The 12,733-nt window shown below is 38.7% G+C and overlaps 1 protein-coding gene across 2 annotated transcripts; it reads right to left on the reverse strand.

Annotated features, from left to right (window-relative positions):
- Position 1: 1 nt before the first annotated feature.
- On the reverse strand, positions 2-12,657 carry LOC136256022 (hemicentin-2-like). 2 transcript variants are annotated; one of them, XM_066048933.1, is made up of 14 exons: positions 12,465-12,657; positions 11,565-11,870; positions 10,382-10,678; positions 9,916-10,082; positions 9,692-9,812; positions 8,790-9,089; positions 7,812-8,096; positions 6,130-6,393; positions 5,883-6,010; positions 4,181-4,346; positions 3,066-3,404; positions 2,281-2,387; positions 1,326-1,819; positions 2-1,045 (listed from the first exon to the last, which is right to left on the reverse strand). In XM_066048933.1, exons 1-14 carry the CDS (start codon positions 12,526-12,528, stop codon positions 202-204), a joined length of 3,882 nt encoding a protein of 1,293 aa, XP_065905005.1. In that variant the 5' UTR covers positions 12,529-12,657; the 3' UTR covers positions 2-201. The 2 variants fall into 2 exon arrangements, with proteins under 2 accessions (XP_065905005.1, XP_065905006.1); XM_066048934.1 differs by lacking the exons at positions 11,565-11,870; positions 12,465-12,657 and adding an exon at positions 10,757-11,352.
- Between the last annotated feature and the right edge of the window lie 76 nt (positions 12,658-12,733).

Consider the following 12,733-nt stretch of genomic DNA (forward strand, 5'->3'; position numbering starts at 1 on the left):
GTTCATATATAAGAGAATTTGTAGTATTCAAAATTACAACAGAATTACAGTAAATCATCAGACAAATTAAGGTACAACATGATCATAATTGGTTACAAAATTATATACATTATTAAACTTACAAATTTAGCTGTATTTTGTGATGATAAGACTGTACACACAATATATGATACAGGTTATAAAAACGTGTTGTTTGATAAGTTATACCATTGTGTCGAGCTGCGAGTTCTGTGCTAAAATACTGTGGAGGCTACTGCGTAAACTGACAGGTTCTACATAAGGTTCTGGTTGAGTTTTAGATTGTGGAAAGAGAGATGCACTAGGGAATGATTGTGACAAGCCGAAAGGCTGTGAACATGTGTCCTGATCGGTGAACACATAGTTATGACGGACAGGAGGTGTTGGTTGTGGGTTGATGTATTCTAGTGTTTCCAGAGGCTGTGAATGAGAACAATGATCCCCAGCATAATATGGTGGGGGATTAGAGTTCCTGTTATCATCGAAATACTCAACATTGGATAAGTAGTGCATTTCATCAAAGCTTGGTTGTCTTTTTTTCATGGGCACCTGTGGCTCAACAAACACCATGGATCCTTCACGAGATTGTGACAAGTCAATTTCTGCACTCCTCGAGTGACCCAATGGTCTATGTGGTGACTGCAGTGGCGGTGATACCACATCACCGACTCCTGCCACCAGTCGGTCACAACTGTGTGCTCTGCTCTGTATCCCACTATCCGTAGTAACACGAGATTCACTGCTCAGTCTGGGTGACCTTTGAACCTGTACAAATCTACGAGGATTGTTCGGCAAGTCATATTGATTCTCCACTTGGGCACTTCCATTCTGTTGTTCAACAGGAGTATCAATGCTTAGCTCCTCAGCAATGCTGTTAGCGACACTGTTAGCAACAAATCCTGGATTAGTAGCATGAATGTTAGCTCCTGTGATACTTGATTGTCCCAAGGAATTGAGATGACCTTGAAATGAGTTGGACACATATACTCCACTGCCTCCTCTGATCCGAGCCATGGACATCTTCAAACTAAACAATTCATAATACGAGAATCAATGGCCACGACAATTATAATCTCATATTACATACAATACAATTAAAACTTTACAACACATCAACAAATCTCTATGAATTATCATGAAGGTTTCGTAGTCGCATACTTTAAAAATTTCTTAAACTTCAAGGAAGCCAAATCAAAAGTGGAATAGTCACAGTAAACAAGACCACAACAACCGTATAAGGTATATAGTAGTATGCAATAACAGATGACCACAAGTGATAGCTATACTATCCAACATGTATATCTCACCTAAAACGTCTTGTGAGGTTATGATCTGAATGTCTACATCTCATCCAGGCACACACCACAACAAGGACTAGTATTACACACACTAACAACACCACAGCTACTCCGATAACACCAAACAACAAAGTGTTGTTATTCTCATCACTGCCGCCATCATCAGGAAGAAGGGGACCCTCAACTCCACACTCCTCATCATTCACTGACTCAATAAGCAGCTCACAACTTGTATCTACTTTGTGTTGGCCATTGTTCACTACGATACTTGGTACTGTCCTGGTCCAATTTGATAGAATACTGTACACTTCTGATGCAGTATAGTTGTCATTGGTTAACAGAGTACCTCGATACAAAGTGGAGAGTGATATCACTTCACTGCAGGACAGATCATGGCTAACCAACACACCATCAGGTAGGACACAGTTACATTCTAGTTCAAGACTCGAGAAAATTGTCCTGTGTATTTGGTTGAGTGTAAAGTCTTCTAACTCCTGAGAAACCTGCAACACAAACATGTATCTATCACGTACAGACAACAGTGGCATGGCAACATAAATTACGCATCACAAAAAGCTCAATGGGCGGAGGTGCTAAGCAACTTGATATCAGTGAACAGCGGTCAGAAATCTAATTATATTAACCACCTACAGCTACACAACCATATAATGTTGTTTGGTGGCGTGTGCTCTTCCTCATAGCAATTACACTAAGTAGATTAATTTACACCAGTTGGTGATTCAGAGAAACATTACTAGTAACAGAAATAACACATATCATATTAAGTTCTCACACTACATCACAGTATAGAAATACACAAACACAATGGAACAATAACATGTGTTCTGGTGTAGCCGATTTCAAAGGTCTGAATGTGTGTACACTAATACAAATGGGACTATGGACAAGTGTTCTGAATATCAACACGTCCCTTTTGACTGGTTTCACTATACACAGCACTCACTTTCCATTGTGAACAATCAAGTTGTAATATTCTCAGTTGTACAAACAACTCATTTCCATCAACAGGAGGAGTAGCAGTGGGTGGGGTTGTTGGGGGAGTGTCTGTAGCTAATAATGGAATAATAGATAAATGTAAATATATATATATTACTGTAGTAAGGCCATACCTATCTGAAAAGTTGTTGCTTGGACCCGACCAACCCAATTTTGCACAGATATTATTTCAGAAAAAGATTAATTAAGATCATGTGACACTTAGAATTTAATTTGTAATTGGTACAAAATGATCGAGATACCCTAATAGAACAGTCAATGTGTAAAATCTTGAAAGATAACATTATCTATGTGGGCATAGTTCCCTTAAAACCAGTGGTCTTGGCTAACATGTAGTTATATACTTCAGTGTTGTCATGACTTACTGGTCTATGTATGTAGCTAGCTACTAGCTACATACATTTCCCCTTACAATAGCTAGTTATGTAGTTTGTAACTAGAAAGTATCTGACATGTCTGTAGACAGTGCAGTAACTACAAATACTTTACCTGACTTACACATATATTTTTGAAAGAAACATTTCTGAAATTAGCTAGCTGCTTTTTTGCCTACTGACTGACCCATTTTGTTGTAAAATGAATACAAGCAACAACTTTTCAAGTAGGTATGGCCTAAACACACACACACACACACACACACACACACACACACACACACACACACACACACACACACACACACACACACACACACACACACACACACACACACACACACACACACACACACACCAATGCTAAGAGTAACATCCACAGAATTGTTTCCAGCAGAGTTCCTAGCCTCACACCTGTATACTCCAGTATCACTGGAAGTGAAGCCACTAGTCCACATCAACTCTACTACCACTTGGTTGGGATCATGTGATCCAGATGATGACGTCATACTCCTCACATGACCAGGCAGGGCTGCTCCATTATAAGACACCCAGTTGACATCAGGCCGAGGTGACCCAACTGCTACACAACTGATGATTGCCCCAGTCTGGCCGAGTGTTGTGATGAAGGTATCACTGGAACTAGTGTCACCGATAGTTGGGAGGTGAGGGCGGATGGTACGCACCTCAGCTGCAGCTGAATAATAACAAATAACAACAATGATAATATACTCTAATAGTACATACACAATTCCACACTGCAGAAATGTAGAGTATTTTAAAGTTTTACTAAACCATATTGGCACTCCGAGAATTATTTTGTGCATCCTAAAAAGTTTTCATTCTAATGTCTAATATTAAAATGTTCGAGTCATTAGAATTATATGCTAAGACACTTCACTGTGCTGCCTTGCAGATTCAGTTAATATGCATATACAAGTAAATGATAATGAAGGGCATATCGGATAAAAACATTACGCAGCCAAACAAGCCTATGGGATGATTTTGTGTCTTCTGTCAAATAAATGGACATGTACTTTACTATAGTATGCAATTCAAGTCTGTAACATCCTTTGTGAGTCTATCCTTTAAGTAATAATAAATGCAGAGTGTAAAATAACAGCCTGTAATGTAACAAAATACTCAGCTACCAAACCTCAACGTGTCTCAGGCAATGGCAAAAGTGCTCAGATAACTGAACCTCATACATCTATCTATACAGAGCTCTGTTGAAATACTACTCTAATAGAACATACACGTGCTCAAAATCATTATTCCAATAGAACAGTAATTTCCATTTCAGATAAACAAGGGTCGGATAATTGAGGGTCTACTGTACTATGAAAGTTCAATTGAAAATCACAACCCATCTTCACATAAAAATAAATATCCCACTATTGTTTCCCTGATAAATGACATGGAGGTGTGTTACATCGACAGCTCACAAGACATATTGTACTGTACTCTACTCACCATTAACTGATAGCTCAACCGTGATGTTCACAGTTCCTCCATTATTGGTGGCAATACACCGGTACAGTCCAGTATCAGTGTAGCTCAGTGACCTGCTCCAAGTGAGTACTGATCCTGATGTGTGTACCCCATCAGGTAGAGCATCATCATTGTATAACCATTGAACCTGTAGAATAGTGTGTAACACTGAGAGGTCTCCTCAGCTCAACTGACAAATGTATGGTACATCTTATTGTAGAAGTTTAGATTTAGTCAACAAAGTAAGGCACAGCTGTACAAGTAAAAATTTACCCTACATGGGTAGGTGCAGTATATCACAAATACTCTAATAGAGCAGTCAAATTATTTCAGTCAGTCCTACAGAATTCATCATATAAATTAGTGCTGAAAGGAATAATTATTCGGTTATTTGACTATTCGGTCGGCATGACACTATTCAATTTGTTAACACACTATTCGAATAATCATTAGCACTTTGTACACTGTATTCAGATGGAAAAGCCAGTCTTGAAACTTAACATTGTGAATGAACTGATGTATCTATGCTGTAAAAATTCTATTTTAGAAAAGATAGAAATAGCTCTTAGGCTTTACCTTGCTCCCTAACAAAAGGCTTCAGTACTTATTCAATAGAAACATAAGCTTAAAGAATAATTGACATATTTGGCTGCTTTGTTCACAACTATTTGAATATTAAAAATTGCTATTCGTTTCAACACTAATATAAATCACTTTTTTTGCTCTCAAAAAGTAATGTACAAGTACAACACATCACACTTTGGATGCTACAAGGGTTTATAAGGTTTGTAGCCTGATCCAGCCTCTCTTGACGCACAAGAGAGTCTGCTGTAACACTAGCCATATCGTGTTACTTGTTTTTACACACTGAATTTTTCAGAGGGTGATAGCTGAATACTTGGTGGTTATGTTCTCAATGCATTACATCATATTGCAGATACCCCAACAAAGATTATGTCAGATCTGCATGAATCCCAACATGATCTTACAAGCCTAATGTTACAACAGAATGCATTAACACAATGAGTGAAACACTTATGAATTAATAACACACTGTAAATTATTTTGAGAACTTGCTTCACAGTAAAGGAGAAGATGCCATGACAAAAACTGTAGCGTCATTATATTGTATTCCCCTTAAAGTAAAAAGTGGGATGAATTAAATCTTCATTTTAGTGTCAGTGTTCCCAAGGAGATACAAGATATAATAAGCACTAGTTCACCTCACGATACACTCTCGTCTTTTCCCTCAGTTTTGGCCTTCGCCCTCATAGGAAGGACTCTACGACATCACTCACCCAACAATGGATTTGTCTGTTTATGGGGTACGTAAGCTACTTATGACTAACTGTAGTATATTTCTATACTGCCATTGTACAAAAGTTGCTACTTTAGTAACACTTTAGCTCCTAAAGTTCTTGCTTCATCTATAACATCTACATCTTTAGCTATCTGGACAAATAAAATGTAATAAAACGGACTAGAAAAATGTGCACACATGTGAGGTTCTTGCAGATCTGGTCACATATAACTGCAACATATAGAATAATATGATGTAACTAACTATGTTATCATACTGTCCAACTAAATGTTGGAACATGTCAACAAACACAACAGGCATTTACAGACAGTTAACAGAGTGGGGTCTGAGGCTTGAGCATACAGATTGTAGCCACACACTTACCAATGGTGGAGGATTGCCGGTAACTACACACATGAGTTGAGGAGCTTCGGTATTAGCTGTCAAATTTATTGGACGGCTCTGAGGACTAACAAGTGTTGAATCAATCCTTATTGACACTGTGGGAGGGTCTATAGAACAAACACAACATATAACGGAAGGTGTGTGTGTGTACCATACACTTGTACACACTACAGTACACACAGACAGACACAACACACGCATCCACACACATGTAACAAGCACATACCCACTACAGTCAGTTCCACATTGTCCTCGGCAGTACTCAGGTCATTGGACACCACACAGCTGTAGTTACCGCTGTGTGTTAGCTGGACACTATCGATTACTAGCACATCTCCATTAACCTCTGCATCATTGGGGAGGGAGGGGCTGTCATTGTACCTCCAGCTGATCATCAGTGGAGGAGTCCCTGTAGCCATACAAGTGATATATGCTGTCTCTCCTACCAGTACATTTAGCTGTGCAGGGTTGATGTTAGCTTGTGCTGCACCTGCAGAATGGAATAAAGAACAAATACTCATTCTAATCTCAAACTATATTCAAGCAGGTGACTACATTAGACAGTCACTTAATATACACATGTAATTATTCAAGTAGGCTGATGACCTTATTATATTTAACAGGTCACTTTGTATATATAAATGAAAGATATTTTCTTTCAAGCAGAGAGTTGACCTTAAACAACCAAAACCTAACAACACACACATAACAACCAGTTAGTTTTAACACTACCTCAACTACCAGTAGAATATGATACTTCAGATCTTATTAACACAACAATATCACTTACTGTCATGGGAACAAGTAAAGTGATAATTACTCTTTACCTTATTCACAAATGAAACTAAATACAACCATACACTAGACAGGAAGGCAGTAAGTGTGTGTGAAGCCCGCCATGTTACTTGACAACTAAAGTGTTATCATTTGCCACTCATTTATCTACATAAAAACTATTACTCAGAACTTTTAGCAAGCAGGTAACATGATGCTGTAAATGACAAATTGAGAAAACTGTTATCTGCCAAAGTGCTCGTCATGATAATTTGCCAACTTATGTGTCATCAACTTCCACCTTACAACATTTGTAAAGCCAATTTGTACACAATCATCTGTTACCACTTAGAGGGTCATTGATACATTGACCTTATCTGTATGAGTTGCTATGGCAGGCTGGTCCACCCATTACCTAATCTAGCAACACCAATTAGCCCTACAATAACTACCAGCCTACTATGAAGACTACAATAGCCTCAACAAACACTTGTTTTAACTACTACACTCTTACAAGGTCTATATAGTTAGGATTAGCAAGCTACATGAGATTGTAAAAGAATTACAAAGCTAATCTTCAATTATGGAGTGCATATAGCATGATCTAAAAATAGCAATATACATCAAGCTCTAGTGAATATCTTTATTGTCTACCCCTCAGACACAAGGACTACATACCACACTGTCTAATGTAACTCTAACAGAAAATCATTTTGTGGCCAGGTGTTATGGGTATTATCAAGAGTTAATAAAAAGAGAGGTACTCTTGGTATTATCATTTTAATATTTAAGATGAATAATATTTCAGAGGCAAAGGTTGTAAGAAGAACCACCTCGCGATAGCTGATTGGCTGACCAGGATCAGGCCTCTCTGGAGCCTCCATAAAACCTCCATAACAGCATAGATGGTTTAGTCAGTCATAAATGATACAATATCCTACTTCAACTGAAGGACGAAAATTATAGATCATAAATAAGCAGGTGCACATAGGTGCACTAGAGAAGTTGACTGTTGTACAGTTCCCAGTTGGGGAGTTGTAAGGTTGACCAGTTTAGAGGGGTGGTCACTATACACAGGTGACCAGCTATAGCAGGTCTCTAGTGTATTAATACTACACAAGTCATAACACTTACGAGGTTGTGTGATGGTGATGTTATGGTAACGGGTCCCTGCTGATGTCGTCACTTTACACTGGTATATCCCATAATAGTCACCCATTATATTACTGATGGTCAACATGGTCCGATCAATGGAGAGGGTCAAGCTAGAATCCATGTCATCAATCAATACATCATTACGATACCACTGTATATCACTGGGTAGTGGTACAGGGTTCCCTGACACATGTACCAGTAGTGTGACTGAGGTGCCAACTGGAGGGAATAGTGTTGTAGTATTGCTGAATACCGATGGGTTATCTGTAAGGGATATCAACGCATTTAATAGTCATTGTATTTAGAGTACAATTAAACTGCTATACTTGGGATGTTACTACAAGTTAGGTGCTTGGTTCAGGAGTTGTAAACTAAGCTTGGTCATGGACAAGTGTCCTTGAAGACAGACACGTCTATAAGTATTTCAGTTGCAAAAAGTCGAAATTTAACAAACACCTACAAGTGTTCATGTTCTGCTGCCACAACTCACTAACTAACTCCCCAACACGTCACAATTATGATGTATCTAAGGAGACAAGAGGCTGTAGTAACACCATATAAGTGCTTAACAACACAATACCAGTCTGAAGGGATCACTATCGTAACATCTGTTCTGACACCTGTAATGATGGTCCTACTATAATCTAATGGAGCTATGTTGGGAATCGTGTATGTAGTGTACCCTACGAGCTACTGCAATCTGACTAGAGTATTCAAGTGATCCTTGAAAATAAAATAGAAAATTCCTCCGGCCATAAAATATACGTGCACTGAAAATTATACAAGTGTGTATGTTACTAACCACACTGTCTATGATGATTGTAACTAAAAGTGAAACATTGCTCATGTTCGAAAATTCAAGGAAGCATAAATTAAAGGGAAGTTTACACAGTATAGGCACAACCAAGTGTATAGGTGTTCTCAAGTATCCAGTTCTACACACCACACAACACTTACCAGTAGTCAACACAATGGACTGTGCCAGTTGTACGGAGTTCACTGTACTCCTACAAGTATACCGACCACTGTACAGATCAGTATATGCTGCAATCCTCAACAATTGTGTACTACTGTTAACTGGCATTTGGTGGACTGGATCAGAGGATATTGACGAGACACCATCACCACTATCGTTGTACCATCGGGGCATGTTGCTGCTCTGACAGGATAGTACTACAGTTTGTGCTTCTTGCACTGTTAACAATGTGTCCACACTGATCACATCAGGGCCAATCACTTGAGCCAGTAACAGTCGAGCTGTGGAAGATGAGTGACTATCATTAAATGTTGCTAAACTAATTTATTTTATTATGTAAACTTGTGAAGTTTTAAATGATTGTTGATATATCAACTGGTAAGAATTGCTTATAAACTGTCTAATTAACCCAGTTATTACCACAACTATGGGTTTATCACATTTCATTAACGTTAAGAAACTCTCTCATTATCATGGCAAACTATAGTTAATTGTTTCATGAGCTAAGTTAATGTATTAATCTCCAACAGAAACATCGAAGAGAAATATTCTTACATTTAAAAATAGCTGGTAACAATGCATTTATGTCCTGAAAGGGTACTATTACATTGCTAGGCCATGTACAATAACTTTTATGGTAAACCAATACAGATAGTAAAATACTCTAAACATTGACAACCATACAAAGTGCATGCTAGATGTTATGATACTAATTAAGAAATGAGCTCAACAAGTGGTTGAACCTTACACACTACCCACACTTTAATAAAGTAGATTTAGTCTATTATGAATAATCCAATTTTTGTGTAAGTATTCAATCCCAACAATAGTAATTCCTCTAAAGATGACATCCACTGCACTACACACCCACACACACACTTACGGGTCACAGAGACAGTAACTAGTTGGGAGGTGACATTATAGTACTCATTGGTGGCTACACATTGATACTCTCCAATATCTGATACACGGACACTGTCAAATATCAACCTTGAGACAACAACCTACAGTAACAAATGAAAGAACAAACACACATACGATTAACACCTAACACTGTCATGTGGAACTTTTACTAGCTAATAAATGACCACACAAAAGATCACTTACCTCATTCCCAGTGATATTAGAGGACACTACACCCCTGTTATCCCCTGGAGTAGTCCTGGTCCAAGTAATAGACGGTATAGGGACTCCACTAACTCTACACTCCAATGATCTCATGCTCCACTCATCAACAGCTGTGTTCATTGGCTGTGTGACCACCTCTAGCGGGACTGTATGGAATAAGACATGGAGTGATTATTGAGTATGTAGTGATTGTGTGCGTGCGTGCGTGTGTGTGTGTGACAGTGCGTGCGTGCGTATTTTGATGGGGACCCGGTGTAAACTGGGGAACTAATCCTCAACTATTTATGTATCACATAACTAGTGAAGAACATAGCTGTAGGGTATTAGCCCTACCCCCAGGAAAATTTGTATGCACTGACTTGTAGGAGGTGCACAGATACCATAGGTGTCAGTGGAAGGCTCTTTGTGTGCTGTATGTCTATATTGTGTGTGTACAATCACTTACCAATAACTCTCAAGGTTATCACAGTATACCTCTTTATAAACAATCCCTGGCTAGCAGAAATCACAATAGTGATAGAGACATTATATACTCCAGCATCTGATAATTGAGCATCGTCAATCCTCAGTCGATGTTTGTCGTCAAGCAGAACAACACCATTGCCGGTATCAGCACCATTTCTCCTCCACATTATTGTATCACTGTTTGGTGATGGACTGCCTGATGTGTAAATCTCTAAATCTACTCTCTCGCCTTGTAGTACTGTAACAATGGGCTCCACAGCTCTTATGGCAGGATTGTCTAAAGGTATAAAAATATAATCCATTGTGAAGAATTCCTCATTGCTAAGCCTGTTATTTCACGCTCCAATAGCATTACCTCAATTTGTGTTAGCAATTTCCCTCACTTTCTATGGGTCACACCCTCTCCCACAACAATTCCACAAATACTAACATTTGACTTTGAAGCCATAGCAGTTGGAGACGAGATTATTGCTAACAATTAACCACCACTCAACACCTCCACCACAAACCCTACCACAATCAGAGTGGGATGGTCTCAATGCCTCTATTGATAGGACAAGGTTGGTCTAGAAACAACATATTCATAAGACACTTACAGCCATTTTCTGGTGTTGCTTCTGGACACTTTTACTGGTCGTGTTAAGGGGCAGGCTATTCTCAACATGAGGTACACACAAACCTTGTCAGCACATGTTTGCAAAGATAACAATTGAAAATGATTGGTTTGTGTAAACTCATAACATTATTATAACATGACCACAACACACACCAGCAGCAGTGTAGGAGTCTGTCATATTGACATCATCTCACAGGTCAACATGGAACACATTTCATATAAGGGACAGGCTACATGTGAGGTATGGCATAGTTTGAATAGCTACCCTTTGCTTTATAAACTGACATCAAATATCAGAACAAAGGCTAACAAATATTTTCCAATTTTATTAAAAGTCTTTATAATGAAACCATGATATCTACATGAGGTATTTAGCACTGTTAAACTAATATGCTTATACCATTACACCAGCTGTCAATGCATCTTTTCAATAAAATATTGCAACAGCAAAGATTTAAATAGTTCAATGGTATGTTATTGCTATCTAGGTCTTTGTGTGCTAGCTGAGCTTGTTATCACATAGATAACACACACACATTCAACTCACCAGTTGTAATAGTCAATGTTATATCATTCCCTTGTTCAACATCACTACATATATAGACACCAACTTGAGAGGCTTGTACACTAGGGAGACCCAGTCGTTGTCCATTAGAGATCGATGACTGGGAGACAGGAGTAAAGTCATCCATGGCAGACCATTGTAACGTGGTGGTGACTCCTTCTGTCTCTACTACACAGTCAAAGTAGGACGGACTACCAAGAGTCACCGTAGCTACACCTCGTACTATCCATCTACTATTATCAGATGAATTAGTTCTTCTCTGATAAATATTGACCTCATAGTCAACTCCTGTAGATGAACAATGTATTGTATTCATCACGTGTGTACTGTGTACATGCATTATTGATGGGCAACATTAAACAGCTTGTAAGATGGTTGTACCCAAAGTGCATTAGCTATCCAATTCCATCAATTACTTGATCCAATTAGTAATAGCTATACATTTACGGCTTGATTACAAGAGGCGTGTACTATAATCTATGTCATACTTTAAAGGCGGACTACTATCCAGTTGTGCTTGAGTGTTATATCAGATCGCAATGACGTGTCTCATCGCCCGCAGTGTTTGTTTACGATAACTACAATGGGTCGTTAATCGGCCCATCTAAACGACATACTTCAAACATTAAAAACGATTAGCGTCGTGTAGTAAACTGTTAACTTTAACAAATCATGCAACGTATATACTAGCCTGCAGCAAGAAAGCTCTTCAGATACACGATGAGCACTTCGCTGTACGCTACGCGACAGCTAGGAGTTAGTAAGTATTATAGTGTATTGTATGGCGTTTATGTACTGTATTATAAAACACAGAGAAGACACTACTACCTGCAATGCAAGCAGGGCGGCTAGGTACACTAATGCACACAAGCTATGCCTCACCTGAACAAATCTGGTATACTTGCAACAGTGTCCCAAGCAGCAGGTACAAAGTAAGCGATTTCATTATTATAAGTGAATTAACGTCCACCAAGGAGCAGAGAAGTTATTTAAACCTCACGAGGCTGTTAACTTGTCATAAACAACCAGTTCTTTATTATTGCAGACGTTGACATGTGCGGAACGCGTGGGATGAGTTGAGTGAGCCTTTGGAATGTGACAAAATTAACATCTCCGTATACTCTCCGTTTAATGTGCGAACAGATTATCTA

The sequence above is a fragment of the Dysidea avara genome, chromosome 5 (assembly GCF_963678975.1).
Source record: "Dysidea avara chromosome 5, odDysAvar1.4, whole genome shotgun sequence".
Taxonomy (NCBI): Eukaryota; Metazoa; Porifera; class Demospongiae; order Dictyoceratida; family Dysideidae; genus Dysidea; species Dysidea avara.